Source organism: Geotrypetes seraphini, chromosome 10 (assembly GCF_902459505.1).
Source record: "Geotrypetes seraphini chromosome 10, aGeoSer1.1, whole genome shotgun sequence".
NCBI lineage: Eukaryota > Metazoa > Chordata > Amphibia > Gymnophiona > Dermophiidae > Geotrypetes > Geotrypetes seraphini.
Window position 1 is genome coordinate 74,130,453 of NC_047093.1, and position 25,564 is coordinate 74,156,016.

At 42.2% G+C, this 25,564-nt stretch overlaps 1 protein-coding gene across 1 annotated transcript in view; it reads right to left on the reverse strand.

The window, feature by feature from the left end:
* Positions 1-20,821, reverse strand: part of LOC117367395 — a 45,479-nt gene extending 24,658 nt beyond the window's left edge. Inside the window, exons 1-2 of the mRNA XM_033959884.1 lie at positions 20,696-20,821; positions 5,940-6,104 (exon numbers count right to left, since the gene is read on the reverse strand). Of these exons, the coding sequence (XP_033815775.1) occupies positions 5,940-6,104; positions 20,696-20,813 (283 nt within the window). The 5' untranslated portion in view covers positions 20,814-20,821. The remainder of the gene's footprint in view (positions 1-5,939; positions 6,105-20,695) is intronic.
* Between the last annotated feature and the right edge of the window lie 4,743 nt (positions 20,822-25,564).

Consider the following 25,564-nt stretch of genomic DNA (forward strand, 5'->3'; position numbering starts at 1 on the left):
GGCGGCCCAACAGATTCAGGACCTGTACAGTAATCCTCTATCTATAACCCTCTATCCCCTTTTCCAGCAGGAAATTGTCCAATCCTTTCTTGAACCCCAGTACCGTACTCTGCCCTATTACACCCTCTGGAAGCGCATTCCAAGTGTCCACCACACGTTGGGTAAAGAAGAACTTCCTGTCCCCTTTCAACTTTTCCGAATGCCCTCTTGTTCTTTTATTCTTTGAAAGTTTGAATAATCTGTCCTTCTCTACTCTCTCTATGCCCTTCATGATCTTGTAAGTCTCTATCATATCCTCTCTAAGTCTCCTCTTCTCCAAGGAAAAGAGTCCCAGTTTCTCCAATCTCTCAGCGTATGAAAGGTTTTCCATCCCTTTTATTAGATGTGTCGCTCTCCTCTGAACCCTCTCAAGTAACGCCATATCCTTCTTAAGGTTCGGCGACCAATATTGGACGCAGTACTCCAGATGCGGATGCACCATCGCCCGATACAACGGCAGGATAACTTCTTTCATTCTGGTTGTAATACCCTTCTTGATTATACCTAGCATTCTATTCGCTCTCTTAGCGGCTGCTGCACACTGTGCCATTGGCTTCATTGTCATGTCCACCATTACCCCCAAGTCCCTTTCTTGGGTACTCTCATTTAATAACATTCCTCCCATTGTGTAGTTGTACCTCGGGTTTCTGCTTCCCACATGTAATATTTTACATTTCTCAATGTTGAACTTCATCTGCCATCTCGTCGCCCATTCCCCTAGTTTGTTCAAGTCCCTTTGCAATTCTTCGCAGTCCTCTTTAGTCCGAGCTCCACTAAATAGTTTGGTGTCTTCCGCAAATTTTATTATCTCACACTTCGTCCCTGTTTCTAGATCATTTATGAATATATTAAATAGCAGCGGCCTGAGCACCGAGCCCTGCGGGACACCACTCGTGACCCTCCTCCAGTCCGAGTAGTGGCCCTTTAGACCTACCCTCTGTTTCCTGCCCGCCAACCAGTTTCTGATCCATCTATGTACGTCTCCTTCCACCCCATGGTTCTTCAGTTTCCGAAGTAGGCGTTCATGGGGTACCTTGTCAAAGGCTTTTTGGAAATCTAGGTATATGATGTCTATGGGGTCTCCTCTGTCCATCCGTTTGTTAATTCCTTCGAAGAAGTGCAATAAGTTCGTTAGGCACGATCTCCCCTTGCAGAAACCATGTTGGCTGGTTATCAGAAGTTCGTTTCTTTCAAAATGTTCATCGATGTTTTCTTTTATCAGTGCTTCCACCATTTTCCAGAAAAATAGAAAGAGATGCACCTCCCATGCATGGTGGAAAATACAAAGGTAACACATATAAATTCCAAAAATTGACATATTCTGATAAATATACTGAAAATAAAATTATTTTTCTACTTCTATTGTCTGGCCATTTTATTTTCTAATTGTATTAGTCCCAGTCTTTCGTTTCTGCTTTTCTTTTTCTTCTCTTAACTCTCCAGTTTATCTGCCATGTCTTCTTTCCTCTCTTCTTTTTTTCATTTCTTTCTATCTCAGATATTAATCTTTTCCTTCCTTTCAGCTTTCTTCCTTTTATTATTTTTTTTCTTTTTCTATCTACTCAGATTTCACTCTTCCTTCTTACTATCTGGTCTTCAGTTCCCCTATATTTACTAAATATACCTACAACTTTCCAAACCTCACCCCAGCTCTTCCACTCCCAAACTCTCTCCTTATTCCTTATTCACCAGTCTTTCATTAACTTTCCCCTTTTCCTCCCCATGTCTGACATCTCTCCTCTACATTCAGCATCTCCCTTTTCTCTACCCCATCCCAGGGCAGGATTAATTCATCGAGGGCCCCTAGGCACATAAGTACACTGGGCCCCGCCCCGCCCCCTGCCCTGCCCCCTGCCCTGTCCCCATGTATTTACTTCTTTATTTCCACTTTATTTCTTTTATTTTAAAATTCAAAACAAACAAAGATTACCATACCAGTGCCAGTGTACAGTTTTTCTTCTATGCAACCTCAAACATCTCTGAACAAATTCCCCTTCCTTCCTAGAGGAAGAGATCTTCAGCTGGCAGGGATTTGAGAAGCCCACTAATTTATATTTTGCATTTGGGTAGTAGGCATGGTGCATAGCGGAAAGAAAATTTAGTGCCCATCATTTTATTGGACTAATACATTTCACACTTAGCTTTCAGAGGTTAAAACCTCTTTCTTCATATCAGTAAACTATACTGCTGTTACAGTATCCCTGTCCTGACCTGAAGAAAGGAGTTATGGTCTCTGAATTTATAAAAAATGTATTAAAATTAGTTCAATAAACAGTATAATCTTATTTCCATTTTCTATTAATAAACGATTATCAGCACAGCTACAATAATACCTTATCCTAAAGCAAAAATAAATAAATAAAACAAATAGAAATTTTTTTCCTACCTTTGTTGTCTGGTCTCTGCTTTCCTCATCTTCTCATCATTCTATTCCTTCCATCTGCCCTTTCCCTTCTATTCCGTCTGCCCCTTCCAGAAAATGCTTGTCTCCCTCTGCCATCTTTGCTCCTGCCCACTCCCCCCCTTGGTCTGGCATCCATAACCTTCCCACTGTTCCCCTCATAGTCTGGCATCTCTCTCCTTCCATCTCTCCTTCCCTCCCCCCTTGTGGTTTTTAGTATCTCTCTTCTCATTTCCTTCACTCGGATATGATATCTCTGTGTCCTTCCCCGTTCTTTGGCATCTCTCTCCTCTCTCTTCCCTTTCCTTTTCTTCTATTGTCTTCCTTCTCTATTTTCTGCCTCTGTCTAAATTAAATTCTTTCTTACTATTCAGCCTCTTTTCACTGTGTCTACTCACAGCTTGCCACCCCTTTCCTTCACCCCTCTACTATATCACTAACTATCTTCTTCCCCACATCCAGCTTGTGGGAAAGCAGTAGCAGTGGTGAGGAAGTGAGGGCTGGGCACAAGTTCTCCCCACTTCCATCATCTGCCCTGCTCCCTTTTGTCTCCCTTCTCCCCACATCAATCATCTGCCCTGCTCCTTTCTTCCCACATCCATCATCTGCCCTGCTCCCTTCTGTCTCCTTTCTCCCCACTTCCATCATCTGTCCTGCCCTGCCTCTTTCTTCCCACATTCATCATCTGCCCTGCTCTGCCTTGTCCCCTTCTCTCTCTCCCTCCACCCCAGGCCCATCTCACCATTCACCTTTCACTCTGATTTTTTTTTTTTTTTTTTAGAACAGCGACGCCCCCCTCAATTATCGATCGGCAATGCGGGCCTCCCCCCCGATAGGCAATGCAGGCCCTCCGATCGGCAACACGGTCCCCCCATCGATGGAAAGTAAAACAAGCAAGCAATGCGAGTAAGAAAGGCAACGGGAACTGTAATTTTGCAAGTGGTGTTGCTTGCCCAAAGCTTCCCTCTGACGCGCCCAAGCGGAAACAGGAAGCTGCGTCTGAGAGAAGCTTTGGGCAAGCAGCACTGCTTGCAAAATTACAGTTCCCCTTGCCTTTTTTACCCACGTTGCTTTCTTGTATTACTTTCCATCGATGGGGGGGCCGCAATGTCGATCAGGGGGGGCCCACGTTACCGATCGGGGGGTCTGCGTTGCAGATCAGGAGGGGGACCCGCGTTGCCGATCGATGCTGGAGAGGCCCATCGCTGTTTGGAAAAACAATGTTGATGCCCTCCTTCATCGGGCCCCCCTAACCATTTTGGGCCCTAGGCACGTGCCTACTGGGCCTATTGGTTAATCCGGCCCTGCCCTATCCAATATCTGTCCCCTCTCTCCCCAACCAGTTCAGTATCTCTTTTGTTCTTTCCTTATCGCCCATGTGCAGCATTTTCCCTTCTCCATGACCGCTCCCCTAGATTTCATATCTCCCCCTCTTTATCTCTTATCCTTTGTCCAGCATCTTCTCCCTATATTCATCATGTCCCCACATCTCTCCTCAATCTTCCTATGCTCTCTCCCCCATGTCAAACATCTCTTTTTCTCTATTCCCCATATCTATCGCGTCTTCTGTATCTTCCTATGCACCCCGGATCCATCTTCCCTCCATCCTCAATATCTCCCCTCCATTCCTCTATGCCCCTCTCAATTCCAGTAGCTATTGTCTATCTCTCTAGCCCCCTCACTGCATTCATCATTTTTTCTCAGTCTCCCTATGCCCTTATATCCAGTATTTCCTCTCCATCTTCCTGTTACCCCCTTCTCCTGCCTATATCCAACATTCTCCCTCCATACCCTATGTCCAGCATTTCCTATCTACTCCCTATGTTCTGCCCAGAATCCAGCATCTCCCTTCCATCTCCAACATCTTCCCTCTGTCTCCTTATGTTCCATATGTCCTGTATATCCCCTCTATCTCCCATCTTTCTTTCTATGCTCTCCTCTTCTCCAACATCTTCTTTCCCCCTGTGCCCAACATCTCCCCTCTGCCTCCCCAGCCCCTATCCTTGTGTCCAGTATCTAATCTGTATCTTCTTTGGGCCCCCTCCCCTCCCCTCCCCATATCTCCCTATATCATCCTTCTCATCCTCCATATCCAGCACCACCTCTCTGGCTCTGTAGTTCTCCCTCAATCTCATGTCCTATATCTCCTGTCTCTCTGTATTGCCCCTCCATCCTCTTGTCCTCTGTTCTCTCATTTTCCATTTCTAACCCATCCATCCTCCTTCATGCTGCCGCCAATGCTGCAACAACCACTGCTGCAATATCTTGACAGGATGGCAGCCACAGCTGTGATAAAAAATACAGTAAATCTGGGGCCTCTGTGACTCAGATACTCCTTGAAGGCTCTGCCATCCTGCCCTAGCTGATGAGAAATATATGCATCAGAGAGGGTGAGACTGGCAGTACCTTTCAAATCTCTAGTGGTGTTTAAGGTATTGGTATTGATTTTTCAAGCAATTCACCAAGGGATACATTGGTATCTTCCACTTGCTGTGACATTACATCAGCCCCGTTGATGCTTAAGATTGGAGAACATGATGCGTTTATCTGTTGATGAGTTATAGCATGTGAGGTATTCTAGTACCAGAGTTATGCCTATTTCAGTGGCAGGGGTGAAGCTTTGGAATAATCAGGTTGGACAACTGAAAATGAATAATAACTTTCAGAGTTTTAAAAAATTATTAAAAGCATCTCTTTTTATAGAAGCTTTTTAAGTGGTTAAGAAGCAGTGACTGAATGAATGGAGTAACTAATGGAAATGTTATCTGAACTTTATTTTGTTTTATTGTGTTTTATATTGGTTTGTGGTGTTTTTATTTTATGATTATGTTTTTTTTTTTTTTTTTTTTTTGTAATCTGCTTAGGTATAAGTGGAATATACGTTCTTAAAAAAAAATACCTATATTACTTCTCAGAGACCGGGGTCACTGCAAACTGCAAAAAACCCAACAAAAGCCCTAAATACCAAACAGATGGCATCATGGCAGGGCTGAGGATCTACTGAATCCCTTGAAGGTCCTGACTACATGCCACTGCAAAAGAGCTCATTTATATGATTAAATGACTTTTGGAGAGCGCTCTTGTTATATGCAAGCATATAAGCAAAACAAGGCTTAATATTTAAAAGTATGGCGCCCAATTATGCAATTTTACTGGATTGTCGTGGGAGGGGTGGTGTTGGGATGATCATGATCATTGAGCTTAATTTTCAAAACATTGGGAGATAGCTAGGGGCCTGAAAGCTATTTGAGTGTGTGGGGGAGGAGAGACAATGTTGAAGGTTCGCTTAGGTCTCCCAGTACTCTTGCACTGGCCCAAATGTTATCCTAAAACAACTTTATTCAGGGCTTCCTCTATAAAATGAAAGTTCTTGAAGGATATGCAAAGAGGATTTTTAACTACAGACAGAACAATTAATTGATAAGTGTGATGACAGAACAAACAATGGCAAACTCCTAAAGTAAGCCTTGAACATTGGATTACCAGCTGGAACTTTTACCATTTCTCTTGGTTTCTTGAGGTGTTTCCTGTACAAACCGTTCACGCTTCTTTTCTCTCTGTGTCTCAGGTCCTTCTTGCATTAACCTTCTCCTGGGCTTGCTGCTTGGACAAAACGATGTCCTGCTGTTGGGCCTTTCTTGAAGGCTGCAGCTTTCACCATTCACTATTAAAAAAAATAAATAAATAAAATCAGTTAGGTGGACACCTTAAATTGCCATTAAATCTAATGCTTCTGGGACGCCAGAGCTGGTATCTCTTATGGTCTGAGTAGTGTCTCAGTAGTGAATGATAGCTAGAAGCCAGAAAGTGAAGGCTGAGCAGCTCCAATTGTGAACCACGAGTTAAGACAGCTCTTATAAACCATAAGAGGTACCCCCTAAGAGGGTAATTTTATAAGTAGGTATCTAGGCCTTCTCAGGAGGCCCATGTGTTCTTAATGCTTATTTTATTAGAGCAATTATTCAGATAGGAATTCAGTAAATGATGGTCCAAGTTAGGGATCAGGAAGATCTGCGCTAAACTAGTATTTTACAAAAGATGTGCTGCGCAGAGCAAAGCACATTCTCTCGCCTAACTTTGGATGCTAAATTTATGCCTTTGAAAACCCAGTGTAAAGCTGCATCCAACTTAGGCACATAAATGATATTATTCAATAATATCACTCTTAAAGTCTGGGAATACCTCTGACCCATCCATGCCCCTCCCCTTTGGAGTAGCATGTGAGAGAAGTCAGTTATGCACGCACTTGCTAATTAGTACCAATTAAGGCTTGTTAAGGCCAATTATTGGTACATATTACATTACATTACATTACATTATATTAGTGATTTCTACTCCGCCATTACCTTGCGGTTCAAGGCGGATTACATAAGAGTTACATGAAATTACAAAATATACAGGCGGATTACATAAGAATTGTCGTGAGATTAGGTAATACATGATGGGTAATTTGAACATTATAGATATGATAAGGAGTAGATAATATAATAGGTGGAGCTTGGGAAGGATCTGGTCGTGTTAAATAGGTTTTATGTATTTTTTGAAGAGTAGGGTTTTTGTTTCTTTTTTGAAGGTTTTGTAGTCTGTGGTCTACAGCAGATTGGTGAGTTGTCTCTCTAGTTTTGCTGCTCTGGTGGCCATTAGGTTGTCATATAGTTTTCTTCATTTGACATTTTTGATTGGCGGGTATGTGAATAGTGAGTGGGTTCTCCTGTGTCTGGTTAAGGTGGATTGAGTTAGTCGGTTGTTCCAGTAGGTTGTGTTGTCTCCATTTATAGCTTTGATAGCAGGGATTAGAATTTGAAGTGTACTCTTGCTTGTATTGGGAGCCAGTGTGAGTCGTAGTATGCCTCTGTGATGTGGTTGTATTTTTTCAGTGAACAGATGAGTCCTAGGGCTGTATTATGTATTGTTTGTAGTTGCTTTATCATGGTCGCTGGGCAGGCGAGGTATAGTATGTTGCAGTAGTCTATTAGTCCAAGGATAAGAGATTGTACCAAAAGTTGGAATTGTTTCCTGTCGAAAAATTTTCGTTTTCTCATAGTTGCGAATGATGTTTTTATTATTTTGTTGATTTGTGGTTGCATGGTACAGCCTCTGTCAATCAGTACTCCAAGAAGTTTTAGTGTGGGTTGAATGGGGTATGAGATCGAGTTTATTGCTAGGTTTGTTAAGGTTGGGGTTTTGCTGTTTTCTAGGAGGATAAAGTTTGTTTTGTCAGAGTTAAGTTTTAGATTGTGTTCTGTCATCCATGTTGCTACTGTTTTGAGTGTTCTGTGTATTGTGCCTGTCATGGTAGGCGCTGGATGGTCGAAGGGGAGGAGAATAGTGATGTCATCTGCATAGCTGTAGGAGGTTAGGCCATGTTTGTCTAAGCAGGAGCTGAGGGAAGCTATGTATAGGTTGAAGAGTGTGGGAGACAGAGGTGATCCTTGGGGTTCTCCGCATTGGTTGGACCATGGTTCTGATTTTTCTTTGTTTGTTTTAACCCTCTTAGGTTCTGGATTGCAGGAAGCCTTTAAAACCTTGCCTGAAATTCCTATGGAGTCTAATGTTTGTAGGAAAATGTCATGGTCTACTAGGTCAAAGGCTGTGGAGAGGTCTAGTTGTATGATTAGTATTTTCTTGCCTGTACTGAGTTGTAGTCTAGCTGTGTCCATGAGTGTTCCTAGTAGGGTCTCAGTGCTGTACTTGCTTCTGAAACCAGACTGTGTGGGGTGGAGTAAGTTGTGGTTTTCTAGGTATAAGGTTAGGGCTTTAGCTACGAGGCCTTCCATTAGCTTGATGTACAGTGGGATTGAGGCTATGGGTCTGTAGTTGGATGGTTGGTCAGTTGTTCCTTTGGGGTCTTTTAGTATTGGAGTTATGATGATTTCGCTGAGGTCTTGTGGGAAAAGTCCATCTATGAGTAAAGTTTGTATCCATTTTAGAAGCATGGAGCGGAATAGTGTACTGGAGGTTTTCAATAAGTATGGGGGGGGGGGGGCAGTGGTTAAGGTCACAGGCTGCATGGCTGTATTTATTATATAGTTTGTTGAAGTCTGACCATTGTATGGGTGAGAAGTGGGACCAGGTTCTGTCTGCTGCAAATGATTCTTTCTCTGGGGGGGGATTTGAGATCTCTTCTAGGTGCATAGGAATTCCATTGAACGTGGCTCTGATAGTTGCGATCTTGTTTTTGAAGAATGTGGCTAAGAGGGTGGCGGAGGGGGGGAGTTGCTGTTGGTTAGGTAGGGTATGGTGTCTGTGAGATCTTTTAGTAGCTGGAATAGCTCTTTTGTGTCTTGGGGGTCCTTCTCCTATTTGCTTTTAAGTGCCAATTTAATGCCAATTAACTAATTATGCTACACACTTAACAGACCCTATTCTGTAACTGGATGCACAATTAGGTGCCTAATTTTACAAGCCAGTAATAAATAGTATTTGGGGTATACTTTCCTTTATAAAAAAAGGTGTACTTGGGCGCATGGTATTCTTACTGCGTAACATGTAAATTATGTCTGCTGAGGCTCAGGTGTAAATATATTTGTGTAATTCAGTGACTTTATACACATGCACTTTTCTAAGCTCCACCCCCCCCCATGCTCCCTTTCCAAACACTTAACAATATGAATGAGTTTCACTATTAAGTATACTTTTAGGGACCTCTGTATCACACATATGAGAAGAAATTTTTGCATGTACTGTATAACCCTGTTATGTGGAAAAAGCTTGCTAAATTACTCTCTAATAAGGTGAATTCAATAAGGAGATGATTAGTTTTAGGAGGCAAGAATGCAAATAAACTCTCCTAGATCTTGAATCTAAGCACCTCCTTATAGAATTACCCTCCATATATCGAATGCTGCCCCAAAGAAAAGGACTAGTCTGTCAGATCTCTGACAATAAAAACATTTTAGAAGGTGCTTTTCTGAGCTCTCTGCCCAGTGAAGAATGGCTAGGATTCATTTGCTGAATCCCTGCTATCTACCAGTCACTGATGAGTAAACACTGACCACCGCATTATTATAAAGCTCTTGCTGACCAGGTTTGAGCACCACTGCAGGAAGAGCGGCTCAGTCAGCAAGTCAGGAGTCTTACTGCTACCAAGGTTTCCCGCCATCTTCAGATTTTCCAGATAAGCTGATGTGGTCTCCTTCACTGTCCACATGAACATAGTCTTGTATTTCTTAGTGAACTCAATACGGACTATAGGTGATGTAAAACCAGCTCTGAATCAATTTGTTCTGTAAAAAATGGAGCAGGTTGCCAACCCTTACCGGTCTATACTGGGCTTTGAGCATGCTCAAGCAATAGTGTGAATGGTGTTTTTGTCCTAGAACTAAATAAAAACACAGTGTTACCCTAAACAAGGCCATTGTACAATAAAGTACATGGCAGAATTTTAATTTAGAGTTTCCTAGTCAGCACAGTTACTTACCATAACAGGTGTTATCCAGGGACAGCAGGCAGCTATTCTCAACATATGGGTGATGTCATTCACGGAGCCTGGATGCGGACAGTATCGCAAGCAGACTTGCTTGAAGAACTTTTAGAAAGTTTGTGACTGCTGCACCGCGCATGCGCGAGTGCCTTCCCGCCCGATGCAGGGCACGCATCTCCTCAGTTCAGATAGCTAGCAGAGAAGCCAACCAGGGGAGGTGGGTGGGTTGTGTGCCCTGGATAACATCTGTTACGGTAAGTAACTGTGCTTTATCCCAGGACAAGCAGGCAGCCTATTCTCAACATATGGGTGACCTCCAAGCTAACCAGAATGGGATGATGGAAGAGTTGGCAATTCAAGAGAATAAATTTTGTAATATTGCCTGGCCAAAATGGCTATCCCATCTGGAAAAAGCATCCAGCTAATAATGAGAGGTGAAAGTATGAACCGAGGACCAAGTGGCAGCTTTACAGATTTCCTCAATAGGAGTTAATCTAAGGAAAGCTACTGATGCTGCCATGGCTCTGACTTTAAGGGCTGTGACTCGACTCTGTAGATGCAGTCCAGCCTGAGTTTAGCAGAAAGAGATGCAAGCTGCTAGCCAGTTGGAGATGGTGCACTTGGAAATCAGATGTCCCAACTTATTTGGATCAAAGGAGACAAAAAGTTGAAGTGAATATCTGTGTGGCTGAGTTCTTTGCAAGTAGAAAGCCAAAGAACGCTTACAGTCCAGAGTATGAAGAGCTGTTTCTCCAGGATGAGAATGAGGCTTTGGAAAAAACACTGGAAGTATAATGGATTGATTGAGATGAAATTCTGAAACCACTTTAGGTAAGAATTTAGGATGAGTATGGAGGACCACCTTGTCATGATGGAATACTGTGAAAGGTGGGTCTGCAACTAAAGCTTGTAGCTTGCTGACCCTGCGAGCAGATGTGAGAGCAATGAGAAAAACCACTTTCCATGTGAGATATTTGAGATGAGCCGAAGCCATTGGTTCAAAGGGAGGCTTCATCAATTGAGCAAGAACAACATTGAGATCCCAAATCACTGGAGGAGGTTTGAGAGGTGGTTTGACATTGAAAAGACCTTTCATAAATCTGGAAACCACAGGATGAGCAGAGAGGGGTTTCCCTTCGATAGGCTGATGGAAAGCAGCAATTGCACTGAGATGGGCTCGAATAGATGTTGATTTGCAGCTTGATTGAGACAAATGAAACAGGTAATCCAAAACTGAAGACAAGGAGGTAGATTGAGGCTCCTTGTGATGAATGGTGCACCAAGCAGAAAATCTAGCCCATTTCTGATTATAGCATTGTCTAGTGGTAGGCTTCCTAGAAGCCTCTAAAATGTCCTGTACAGATTGAGAAAACTGTAGAGTGGCAGTTAAGTTGAGAGGTACCAAGTTGTCAGGTGTAGAGACTGCAGGTTGGGATGAAGTAGAGACCCATGACTCTGTGTAAGCAGAAAGGGAAAAATTGATAAAAGCAGTGGCTCCCTGCTGCTGAGTTGAAGAAGGGAGTACCAAGGTTGTCTGGGCCACCAAGGAGCAATCAGAATCATGGTGGCATGTTCCTGTTTGAGTTTGACAAGTATCTTGAGTATGAGAAGGAACAGAGGGAACGCATAGAGAAACTGATTCGTCCATTCCAGTAGAAAAGCATCTGCCTCCAGTCAGTGAGGGGAGTATATCCTGGAGCAGAACTGAGGCAGTTTGTTGTTGTGGGGAAACACGAAGAGATCTATCTGAGGAGTTCCCCACTGAGAAAAATGTGATGAAGAGGCGAGGAATTGAGTGTCTATTTGTGAGGTTGTAGAAGACGACTCAATTTGTCCACCAGACAGTTTTTCTCTTCCTGAATGTAGACAGCTTTTAGGAAGGTGTTGTGAAGAATTGCCCAATTCCATATCTTCATTTGCCTATTCAGGGAAATGGAGATTTTATCCCGGGTATGACTAATGTAATATTTCGATCTTGGGGAAATAAGGGGGTTCGGTTTATTGCTCAGATTTTGGATGAGAATGGGAAGACAAGGAGATTTCCAGACCTTTCTTTAACGGTTGGAAGTGGACCATGGTCTTTATATGGATACATGCAATTAGAACATTATGTTAGTCAAATATGAAGATAGGGTCTTTTTTTGGGTGTTTGTGAAAGGCTTCTAAATTTTTTTAACCAATGTAATGAGGTTCCAATCTCTGTATCTTTGTTACATAAGTGGTGGTGGACATATGATAGAACATATGATAGTTATACAACTAAATGTATAAGGGAATTCAATCGTGTATATCAAAATGTATATGAAACGTATTGAAAATAGTGTTTAGCAGCAGGGAATCATTCATACCACATTAACAGAAACTCTTGACATCATACCATCAATATAATAAAGTATAAAACAACGGAGAAAAATAAACCTCAATTGCGAGAGGCCGGGACTACACAAGTACCCGAGCCAACTCACATCATCACTGATTTATGAAAAAACTCAGTGTACATTTAAATAAATAGTTTTCATTCATGCACAGTTAATATTTTTCAATGATTTTTTTCAAAGGTTTTTTAGTGTGAGCAATGTAAGCATAGTCCGATATATTAGAACATATTCATAGCATGAACAGGATCCCAAACTAACTACAAAATAGATGAGGGCTACAGCTCAACTTTACGGGTATAAGCAATTGTTGAGGCATGGAGTTTGGAACAAAAGTAAGAGAAAAACATCCACTCATCTGAAGATGCGAAGTGACTCAAAAGATTCTCAATTCCTTATCCCGACAGAAAAGTCTTTCTGTTTCGCCTAGAAGGCTACTTCAGGGGAAAAATCCAATGTCCAAATGTCTCCCGCTTCTTCCAACGCCACAATTGTAAAGCTGGCTCCTCTCAAAATGGTTCTGGGACTGCGAGATGCGCCCGGCTCGAAAAAAAGACAAACGAACTGGGCGACTTGACGTCATCACAAAAACGTGATGCGTGATAGGCTAAACCTCAGCTACTAACAAACCAAATTAGATTGCAAGTCCTGTGTTTCATAGGACATTACAAAATTCAAGATTAGCGATCTTAAGTTTCATATAATGTTACAAAAATCAAAAGAAAGGTTGCCATTCATATACAGTGTTAAGACCACGAGGCTCTAAAGTTTGTAAACGATTGATCCATTGCTGCTCTTTCTGCCAAAGCACTCTCCTAATATCTCCTCTCCTTAAAGATACAACCAACTTCTCAATCACCCAACATTTCAAATTCTCGAACCTATGTTCCTGTTGGATACAATGGGTCACTATAGGAGCCGTCAACTTCCGGGTGTTTAAACAGCTTTTATGCTCCGTCAGTCTCACTGTTAAAGTGCGTGAGGTTTGGCCTACGTAAAGCAGGTCACATGGACACTGAAGTATATACACAATGTTCGTTGATTGACAAGTAGAGGTATGACGTAAACTGTAATTCTTGCCGTTACTCGGATTATTAAAGCTAGAGGCAGTAACCATTATGTTACAATTAGAGCAATGGCCACATGGGCTATGTCCCAGTACAATATCCATACTTTCTTGATCAAAACGTTCTTTAGATGTATGACATAACCAGTCACTTAAATTCCTATTCCTTGACTGAGAAAAAATGAATTTCTTATTTTCAAAGCAAGGAAGCGTTTTGAGTAGTGGAAGATGTCTTTTATATCTTTTAATAATTTGCTGAGACATTTTGTCTCCGAGTTTGTTTTATCACACATGGAATCAACTCTTCTTCTACTTGAGGTCTTCTATATTCCAATAAAGTTTCTCTCGGATTATATAAGGCTCGTTTTTTTGCTTTTTTAACCACTGCATATGGATAATACCTGGATAATAACCTTTGTTCTAAAATTTTAGATTCTTGAACAGTGTTCCCTCTAAGCGGGCGGGTGTTGTGAGCAAACTTTTTTCACCGTGAGCCAAAAATATCGGGCGCCAGCAAGTTATGAGCCAACTCGCCCGATTCTCCTCTCGCCGCCCTGCCATCTGCCGTACGCCTCTTCCGATCGTGCGCTGTGACGAGAAACGTGTGCGCTGCGATGTAATATTTTGTGCGCCAGCGCACGCCAGCGCAGCTTAGCGGGAACACTGGTTCAAATGGTTTTATTTATTTCCCCAAATTTATTTTTGTTATACGCATTGAAAATATTTGATATTGCGTTTAAATCAAAATCTCAATAAACTTGAAACGAGTGCCCGTGAGATTGTGGGAGGGTTAAATACTCAAAACTTAGAAGTTTTTGCTACGCCAGCTTTCTGGTATCTTTACATACAGTGGCGTACCTAGCATATGTAACATCCGGGGCCCATCATTTTTTGGCACCCCCCCCCCATCTGTAAGAAAAACATGATTTTTAGTAACAAACCACACGTCACACATGAGTACCTAGGAAAAGGCAGCATCTTACATATTGCAGTGAGCAGTACATCAATACACCCATTGTAAAACTAAACAAGCCAGACCAGCACAGATCAATCCTACACCGTCAATCCTAACAGAAAACCATGTCTTTCGAACACACAGAACACAGAAAACACCTTCGCCTAGTAAGGAATATGTAATCACAAACTAACCCCTCCCTCTTTTACAAAACTGTAGTGTGGATTTTAGCTACGGAGGTAACAGCTCTGATGCTCATAAAATTCTGAGCATCAGAGCTGCTACCACCAAGGCTGGTGCTAAAAACGCTTCACAGTTTTGTAAAAGGGGGGATAAAATAAAAATACATAGACAAAGGTTAAATTGAACCAGCAAGAAGCTGGACTCTGCATACAATGCTTCACAGAAACAGTGACACATGTCTCCTAAAGCAATAAATAAATAGAAATTTTTTTCTACCTTTGTCTTCTGTGGTTTCTCCTTTCCTCATCTTCTTGTAACTCTCTTCCTTCCATCCACTGTCTGCCGTCTCTCTTCCCCTATATGGCATCTTCTCTCCTTCTATGCCCCTTCCAGAAACTGTATGCCTCCCCCTTCCATCTCTCCTTTCACCCCATTGGTCTGGCATCTCTCTCCTCGCCTTCCCTCTCCCACACCTCTCCTCATAGTCTGGTATCTCCCCTTCCCTGATTCTCTGGCATCTCTCTCCTTTCCTTTTCTTCCATCTTTCGCTCCCCCTCCATGCTCTCACATCTCCCCCTTCCTTTTCCCTTAGACTGGCATACCTTCCTCCTACGCTCCAAGCCCTGGCATCTCCTTTAATTCCCTCCCTCATCTTCCTTCTCCCTCCAGCTGGGTACCGCAACACTCTTCCCTGCAGCTCTGCACTTCCCCACAATTGCCATGCTTCGGTTCCTCTTCTTCCTTCCTTCCTCCCCCCCCCCCCGCGGGACCCTGCGGCACCATCAACTCTTACTCCCTCTAATGTCGGCCCTGCAGCTCCAGACTTCCTCGCACCTTCTCCCCTCCCCCTTTGGATCGCTATTATTTTAAATGTTATAGCCGCGGAGCTGTATCCATCAGTGGAGATGTCTAACCTCGGCCTGCCCCGGAACTCTTACTGCAGCAGACGCCCGTCTAGGCAGGAACAGGAAGTCACTGTTGCAGTAAGAGTTCCGGGGCAGGCCGAGGTTAGACATCTCCACTGATGGATACAGCTCCGCGGCTATAACATTTAAAATAATAGCGATCCAAAGGGGGAGGGGAGAAGGTGCGAGGAAGTCTGGAGCTGCAGGGCCGACATTAGAGGGAGTAAGAGTTGATGGTGCCGCAGAGTCCCGCGGGGGGGGGGGGGGGGGAGGAAGGAAGGAAGAAGAGGAACCGAAGCATGGCAATTGTGGGGAAGTGCAATCCCCCCAATGCGTCCCCTTACCTTACCGACGCGTGTGTGCGCTGTGAAGAGAAACTTTGCGCTGCGATGTAATATTTTGTGCGCGAGCACAGGCCAGCGCAGCTTAGCGGGAACACTGTTCTTGAATAAATTTATCTTTAGTATTACATATTCGTTGGTATCTTAGGAACTGAGCAAAAGGGATACTCGTTTTTAAGTGAACAGGATGCATACTATCAAATTTCAACAGGGTGTTTCTATCAGTGTCTTTACGATAGATGGAGGTTTCAAAACCGCAATCTTTCTTCTGAACTAAAACATCTAGAAAACTGATCTCTTACTTTTGTTCCAAACTCCATGCCTCAACAATTGCTTATACCCGTAAAGTTGAGCTGTAGCACTCGTCTATTTTGTAGTTAGTTTGGGATCCTGTTCATGCTATGAATATGTTCTAATATATCGGACTCTGCTTACATTGCTCACACTAAAAAACCTTTGAAAAAAAATAATTGAAAAATATTAACTGTGCATGAATGAAAACTATTTATTTAAATGTACACGGAGTTTTTTCATAAATCAGTGATGATGTGAGTTGGCTCGGGTACTTGTGTAGTCCCGGCCTCTCGCAATTGAGGTTTATTTTTCTCCGTTGTTTTATACTTTATTATATTGATGGTGTGATGTCAAGAGTTTCTGTTAATGTGGTATGAATGATTCCCTGCTGCTAAACACTATTTTCAATACATTTCATATACATTTTGATAGAACATATGATAGAACATATGATAGTATTATGCAAAAATGGAGTTGGGGATTCAAATTTCACTTCAAGATTTTAGTCAAGCTATTCATCGATTGCCTAAAATTATTAAGAGTTATGTTTGGAGGGAATGTACGTATATAATTTTACATAGGGCATATTTCTCACAAGTGCAAGCATTCCATGCAGGCTTAGTTAATTCTCCCATTTGCATTAAACGTGAGAAAGTTCAGAATACATTATCTCATGCGTTGTGGCAATTTCCTCTTATTAAGTCATTCTGGTCTGCCATCCTATTATATCTAGGTTCATTGTGGGATAGTCAATTAGTGGAATCTCCAAGGGGAGTGTTATTTGGTAAAGCTGCTGCTTGTGGGGTATATGGACAAGATAGATGCATTTTATTTCAAAAGGCATGCATTATTGGTCACATATGTATTTTGTAATATTGGTTACAGAAAGATCCTCCTAGTTTTTGGCATTGGAGGATCTTTCCATCTTTTAATTTTATTTGAAGTTAGGGATGTTTGTAAGTTTCCAAGACGTACACGTTTCTTTTTGAAAATTTGGGATCCTTATATTCAAATCTTTCATCTAGAGCACAAAGTATAATTATTAATATTTTATATTGAAGCTTTAGAAACATTTATAACATTGCAATACCAGTTAATATGTGTTATCTTCCATTCGGGGGGGGGGGGAGGGGAGAGGGAATTGGGGGATGCAGGGGTAGGATAATAATAGGTCATATAGAAATGTATATTGAAGGAATGATAAATTTCATATTTTATTTAATTTGATTAATTACTTCAATACAATGTGAATAGGAGGGGGAAGGGGAGGGGGAAAGGGAGGTGGGGCAGTAGGGGGGTTGATATGGGTTAAATGGAAATATATTTTGGAGGAATGTTAGAAATATGTATGACAATGTCATAATTGTGGATCTATTTGAAATGAAAATCTATTTGTGTTATATTATACTAGTGTTTTAGCCCGTTACATTCGTTACAGTAACGGGTGCTAGAATAGCCCCACCTATACCCTGACCCTGACTCTGACCCCACCCATGCCCCGCCTTTATCATGCCCAGACCCTGCCTCTCACTGATCCCAGTCCCACCACCGCACCTTTCACTATTTCCTTTGTACCCTTTTGGCCCTCCTGACAGGGTCTTTACTTACCCAAGACGGCAGCAGCAGTCCTGACGTACCAACCTTTCCTCCCTCAGTGCCCCAAAGCAGCAGTGGTCCTACCATTTCCATCTCTCCCTTTCCCCCTTTCACACCCTCTACAATCTCTCTCTGACCCTGTTTCACCTCTTTTGCCATCTTTCTCTTTCCTGTCCCCCTCTGTCCTTCCCCAAGACCATCTCTCTCTCCTGCATCCTCCACACTCCTTGAATCCATCTGTCTCTATTTCTCTCTCCTCACCTCCTGCCCCTGTGGAGCTCTTGCAGCTCCTCCTCGTCCTCCTCCATTCAGGCTTCAGCCATCTGCCGCTGTGGCCTGCAGCCGCCGACAGCTGCCGCTGCGGCCTGCAGCCGCCGACAGCCGATATCTACCTCGGGGGATTCTCGCACATGCGCACTCCTACCTGTGGTGCCCTACAGCACACAGAAAACGGGAGCAAGCAGGTGGGAGTGTGCATGCATGCTTAGGGCTTTATTATATTAGATACGAAGTGTCAATGGCACTTTGTGAAAAAATGACTGCTCCTGCTCAAATACGGGTAAAAAGGGATCCTGGAGTAGGTGGATAGGCGAGGTCCAGGAGTTTAAACAAATTAAACACTGCAGTGATTACAGTGACAGAGGCATCTTGAGAGAGGAACAGACATTTATTTTCATCTGTTATTTAAAAAAAAAAACCCTGAAAGAACAAAGCAAAAACCAATAAAAATAAAACAGGAAAATTTATCCATTCAGTACATAATCCTATAACCTACTCCTGAGTATTAATATCTTACCAAGCTTCAATAACCAAAAGACTTCATTTGACCATGTGTTATGATGTTCATCAAGTACGGGAGCCATCTGCTGCCGCGGCCTGCAGCCGCCGACAGCCACCGCGGCCAACATCCGCCTTGCGGGATTCTCGTGCATGCGCACTCCTACCTGCGGTGCCCTACAGCGCAAGGAAAACGGGAGCACGCAGGTGGGAGTGCGCATGCGTGGCTTAGGGCTTTATTATATTAGATTTACTTATTTCCTTCAACAAAATGTTATAAAGTAAACTATGTTTTTTTTTTACTGATTTTCAGGAACCAGAATTGCACCTCCTTAGGCACTTTATGGTACCTAATGCCACTGTAGGTGTAGCTAATGCCGGAAGTGGCATTAGATGCTATAAAGCGCCAATGGAGATGTGATTCACATCAAGGGTAGGCGCCAGAAATGTAGGCCTGAAAAACCCTGGCCTACATTTCCAGTGCCTACCTTTGCTGGAGGCGTGATTCTTTAAACTGCGCCATTGTGTGATTGATACGCAATCAGCGGTTGCTTTTAAGGTAGTTGCAGACAACGACACGGGTTAGAAAATCTGGACCTGACTGGCTAAATTGCTTGGTCGAGGCTAGCCGCTATTATTCAACGTCACTTAACCAGCTGAGTGCCATTGAATATCACGGTTGGGAATGAACACCATGTTGGCTATGTTGGATGGAGTCAGCAGTTGGATATTTAGTCCCTAAACAGCCAGGTTTATTGCATAAATGGGACCGTACACAAGTCTGTCCTATCTTTATGCAGTAACCTATAACTGCTTAACTGACGAATATCGACTTAAATGACCTCATACTGCCCAATATTCAGGGCTATTTAATCAGCCACAAATAGCTCCTGGCTGCTTAAATATCATTAAGCCATTTGTGAAAATTAAAGTGTTTGGCAGCCAAATCAGGCCACTTAAATAGATAGTCTATCTTTGGCCGCTATAAACTTAGCAAGCCAGCGCTGAATACTGACGTAGCTAGCTAAGTTTACAGTGGCCAAAAATACCCCGGATATTCAATGCCGGTCACCAGAAACGGTCTGGCATTGAATATCTGGGTTTAGCGCTCACCACATGAGTCAGCCCGTGTAACTCCTGCAGACTGACTATGGGCCCCACTTTCTTTTGTGGGGCATAAAGAGGGCAATTCTATAAAGCGTTTTTTCATGCATGTAAAAGGGCTTTTACAAAATTACTCTAATACTATTCAATACAATTTTTATTTGTATGCCGCCAATACCTCCATGAAGTTCAAAGTGGTTTACATAAGTAATTATGGTGATACAAATTAAAAACTAGTGTTAAAATATTTAGGAATTATTAATAACAAATTCATGAAATAGATAGGTCTTTAGGTATTTTTTGACACATTTAAAATTAGATTGCTGGTTAGTATTAGTTGGGAATGCTTTCCACAGTTTTGCTGCTTGATATGACCATGTGGAGTTAAAAGTTCTATTGTATCTAATGTTCCTAATGACTGGATACCAAAAAGTATCATTGTTTTTAAGTTCAAAGATGGATTATTAGAAAATTTAACGAGATGTGGCATATAATCAGGAGTTTCTCTATACCATATTTTAAATAGAATACAATAGAATTTATATAGGGTTTTTCATGTAAGCAAAATGGCTTTTACAAAATTACCGTACTCCAAGGGTTATAAGCAGAAAAGTAAGCATGGTGACAAGAAGACACACTTTTATGCAACTTGCCTGCAAGCATTTTCTGGCACACTCAGGGCGTTGTTTATATAATATGTGCGAACATTTATATCTGTTCTGAGCAGGTGTAAATGTTTGCAGCTTCAACCTAGGCATGATTTGTTCTGCTTTTCCCCTAATTGCCTTATAAAGTACGCCAGAAATAGGCACTTGGCTTTCACATAGGTAACCTGTCATCAAATTACCCTCATTGTGCTGTGCAGTAGCAGAACAGCATTTCAGCATAAGTGATATTTGAATTAACTGTGGTTTTGAACCTTGGTTTGAAGTTGTTTTTATGACATGTATGTATCCTGGCACCAATGTTTCTATGAAGATTTTAAAACTGGCTTATATTTAAACAGTCAGCAAGGCAAAGAGCAAGCTATAGATTTTCTGGATGGGTTGAGTCAATGCTGGCTTTATTGTACTGATGTCCCTATTTGAAAACAAGAGTAAAACCAGGACTAAAGCAAGCTGTGTTGGAAATCAGCAATCAGGACCTAATCAGAAATATTAGGAGCAAACAAGCTGTCAGCCTCCATGTTTGCATATGATATAAAGAATAGCAAAGAGCCACTTTCATCTAGTGTACCTGTGAACTGTAAGTTTTTGTCTTGCACTGTGTATTCTCTGTTAATTACTGGTATTGCACTGTATGGTCGTCTCAAAGGAAGCCCATATGAAAACATAGATCTGTTTGGAGACATCATCTTTTTGCAAAAGGGAATAGCTCCTGTAGCAGAAAACAAAACAGAAAAAAAAGAAAAATAGATGTTAAGGGCTTTCTTCTGGCCATATTATGTCCTGTGATAAATATTCTGTGTGCCATAGACCTTCCTTTTAAGGACTAGAAAAAGAAGGATGTGATATTCACGGATAGCCCTTAAGGGTCGCAAATGGGTTGGGTTTTCAGAGAATCCTTAATGAATATGCATTAAAATTTTGAATATAAGGCCAGATTCAGTAAATTGCATCCAAAAGTAGGTGCTGCTATGATCTGGCATCTAACTTTGGGCATGAGCACTTATTTCTTCCAAAATCAGGTGTAAATGCTCATACCTAACTGATGGTAGTTAGATGCACAAAGGTTGGTATTCTACAACATCGTACCTAAGTTCTGTGAATGCCCCTGTCCTGCCCATGGGCCACACCTCCTTTTGAGATGCATGCTAATTAACAGAGAAATTTACTTTGCAACAAGAGAGGAACTGGAATCAAAGAAAACTATCTCACAATCACAAAAGCCTCCACGGATTTCACCTTAACATAACTGAAGAATTAAATGTTAGCGTAAGGGAAAAGGCCTCAGAAGCCACAGGGTGCTGATACTGCACCAGGGCGAAGAGAGAGAGAGCTGGATAGAACTATTGGCTCTCCCTCATGCTTCGATCATCAGCCAAAAACCCTTATTAATCTATCTATATATATAAAATCGGAGGTATGTATGTATGTATGTGTGTATGTATGTGTGTATGTGCCGCGATCACGCAAAAACGGCTTGACCGATTTGAACGAACCTTGGTATGCAGATCCCTCACTACTTGGGGTGATATGTTCTGGGGGTCTCGCGGCCCACCTGCACACGTGGGCGGAGCTACAAACAGAAAATCAGATTTCACCCATTCATGTCAATGGAAAAAATGTAAAAAGCTGCCTTCCCCCACAGTAATTCCAACTACCTGGGGTGATATGTTCTGGGGGTCTCGCGGCCCACCTGCACACGTGGGCGGAGCTACAAACATAACATCTGATTTTACCCATTCATGTCAATGGAAAAAAAGTAAAAAGCTGCCATTCTCTCAGTAATTCAAAAACGGCTTGACCGCTTTGAACAAAACTTGGTATGCAGATCCCTCACTACCTGGGGTGATATGTTCTGGGGGTCTCGCGGCCCACCTACACACGTGGGCGGAACTACAAACAGAAAATCAGATTTCACCCATTCATGTCAATGCAACAAATGTAAACAGCTGCCATTCTCACAGTACATCAAAAATGGCTTAACCGATTTGAACGAACCTTGGTATGCAGATCCCTCACTACTTGGGGTGATATGTTCTGGGATCTCACGGCCCACCTGCACATGTGGGCGGAGCTACAAACAGAAAATCATATTTCACCCATTCATGTCAATGGAAAAAATGTAAAAAGCTGCCTTCCCCCACAGTAATTCCAACTACCTGGGGTGATATGTTCTGGGGGTCTCGCGGCCCACCTGCACACGTGGGCGGAGCTACAAACATAACATCTGATTTCACCCATTCATGTCAATGGAAAAAAAGTAAAAAGCTGCCATTCTCTCAGTAATTCAAAAACGGCTTGACCGCTTTGAACGAAACTTGGTATGCAGATCCCTCACTACCTGGGGTGATATGTTCTGGGGGTCTCGCGGCCCACCTACACATGTGGGCGGAGCTACAAACAGAAAATCAGATTTCACCCATTCATGTCAATGCAACAAATGTAAACAGCTGCCATTCTCACAGTACATCAAAAACGGCTTAACCGATTTGAACGAACCTTGGTATGCAGATCCCTCACTACTTGGGGTGATATGTTCTGGGGGTCTCGCAGCCCACCTGCACACGTGGGCGGAGCTACAAACAGAAAATCAGATTTCACCCATTCATGTCAATGGAAAAAATGTAAAAAGCTGCCTTCCCCCACAGTAATTCCAACTACCTGGGGTGATATGTTCTGGGGGTCTCGCGGCCCACCTGCACACATGGGCGGAGCTACAAACAGAAAATCGGATTTCACCCATTCATGTCAATGGAAAAAAAGTAAAAAGCTGCCATTCTCTCAGTAATTTAAAAACGGTTTGACCGCTTTGAACGAAACTTGGTATGCAGATCCCTCACTACCTGGGGTGATATGTTCTGGGGGTCTCGCGGCCCACCTACACACGTGGGCGGAGCTACAAACAGAAAATCAGATTTCACCCATTCATGTCAATGCAACAAATGTAAACAGCTGCCATTCTCACAGTACATCAAAAACGGCTTAACCGATTTGAACGAACCTTGGTATGCAGATCCCTCACTACTTGGGGTGATATGTTCTGGGGGTCTCGCAGCCCACCTGCACACGTGGGCGGAGCTACAAACAGAAAATCAGATTTCACCCATTCATGTCAATGGAAAAAATGTAAAAAGCTGCCTTCCCCCACAGTAATTCCAACTACCTGGGGTGATATGTTCTGGGGGTCTCGCGGCCCACCTGCACACATGGGCGGAGCTACAAACAGAAAATCGGATTTCACCCATTCATGTCAATGGAAAAAAAGTAAAAAGCTGCCATTCTCTCAGTAATTTAAAAACGGTTTGACCGCTTTGAACGAAACTTGGTATGCAGATCCCTCACTACCTGGGGTGATATGTTCTGGGGGTCTCGCGGCCCACCTACACACGTGGGCGGAGCTACAAACAGAAAATCAGATTTCACCCATTCATGTCAATGCAACAAATGTAAACAGCTGCCATTCTCACAGTACATCAAAAACGGCTTGACCGATTTGAACGAAACTTGGTATGCAGATCCCTCACTACCTGAGGTGCTATGTTCTGGGGGTCTCTTCACCCAAGAATTTATATGTTCTTGCTCCTGGAGGTGAAACTAAAAATGTTGTTTCTAATCAAGTTTTGTGTTAGTTGTATTGTATTCATTTTGTCACATATTTCAGATTATAATTTGAATATTGTACTTTTTATAAAGCTGTAAAAAAATAATTTCATTCACCACTATAAAGTATCTTTATTTGAATCCATTTACAGTGTTATTGCTATATTTAAATACCCGTGCAACGCCGGGTCATCAGCTAGTTGTACTATATTATACCGTTTTTTTTGTTACTCATTTTGTATTTTTCCTTTTTTTGTTCTACTTTTCTATAATGATTTTGTATTTCATCTCCCCCCCTTCCTTATGTTTATAAGTTTGTAATGGTAATTTTTTTGATTTTGTATGTTAATATGTATTGTTCCGTCATGTATTGTTTCCCAGAAATTGTAATTTTAATTTGTTCATCGCTTTGAAATATGATTAAGCGATTAATCAAAACAATTATTAAACTTGAAACTTGCGTATTATAACTGTGTGATTATAAATGTGTGATGGATTCCTGTGGATTTGTTATATGAAGCAGGGTGTGATTAAGGCTCAGCCTTTGGGCCTGCTCAGTTTGTGAGGCTTCCTTTGACGTTTGTGTCTAGTGTGAAGTCAATGTGAAGGACAGAGATTACCCTTCCTGCTATTCAATTATGGAGGGGAGCAGTAGCTTGACCCTCAAGTAGAAGGAACAAGGCAAATGAAGTCCCATTCAAGGAGCCGGATGAGGTAACGTGTGAAAAATTATCTCTATTGGGAAGAATCTGTGTAGAAGTGGATCCTAGAAAGGAGAGACTGTGTGCTTGATTCAGAAGAGAATAGCTTTACAGTGGTACATGGGGGAAACTCTTTACTCCCAAACGACTGATCATTATTGAAAGGGATCATAGACACAGATAAAGGAAGAGTGTGGAGTATTAAAGAGTTTTTATTCATTGTTGTACAACCTCAGGACAGAATGACTACCCCTGTATCTGTCTTTGAGTGAAGGGCCAAGGCCAGGGCATTGAAGGGAAATCCCTTCTCTACTCCCTGCCCCCCAGTGAGAAGCTGCTCCTGTGAATCCTGTGAGCAAAGAGGACCAGGAGAAACTGATGTCCCATGGGAGAAACTGAAACATCCCCCTTACAAATAATTTTCAATAAAAATTAATGAAAACCCCCAACTCATAATATTTTTTTATTACCTAATTAACTACCACCCTATATAAATACAGTACTTTAAACAATAACAAAATCAGTTTAGCACAATAGTTTTCATTCAATTATATCAAAATGCTACACAGGGCTGTCTTGAGCCAGAAACATGCTCTGTGCAACATGCCTCCTGGAATTCCTATTGTCAGCCTAGCTATCGCTACCATTCAGCATTTTTAGTTGGCATTACTTATGTCAGCGAAGGCCTATGGGAAATTATATCAATCTGACTCTGGCATGGGAATGCAGCTAGATCCTGAGTGCAGGGAAACTGTTTTAAGTATCCCTGATATGTTTTAAGTTTCCCTGATTGAATCATGACTAGCTAAAAGGTGTTAATGTCTGATTAAGAGGGTGCTTAGGACAATGGCCTGCTTGAATGGGACAAAGAAGCCAGAGGCTAATCCCATCACCATGCTTGCAAGTATCACACCCTCCTTTATCCATTAAATTAACCATTGCTTCAAACAGTTTACAAATTCTAAACAGAAAGATACTGGGACTTACAATATTTTCTTTATTCAGAATAAGATTCCAAGGTATAAAAGCCTGCTCTCTGCTTTATCAATCTCTCTCTTTTTCTATCAAGCTATCAATCTATCTATCTATCTCTGGGCTCTCTGGTTCTTCCTTTCTTTCTTTCTCTGGGTCTCCCTAGA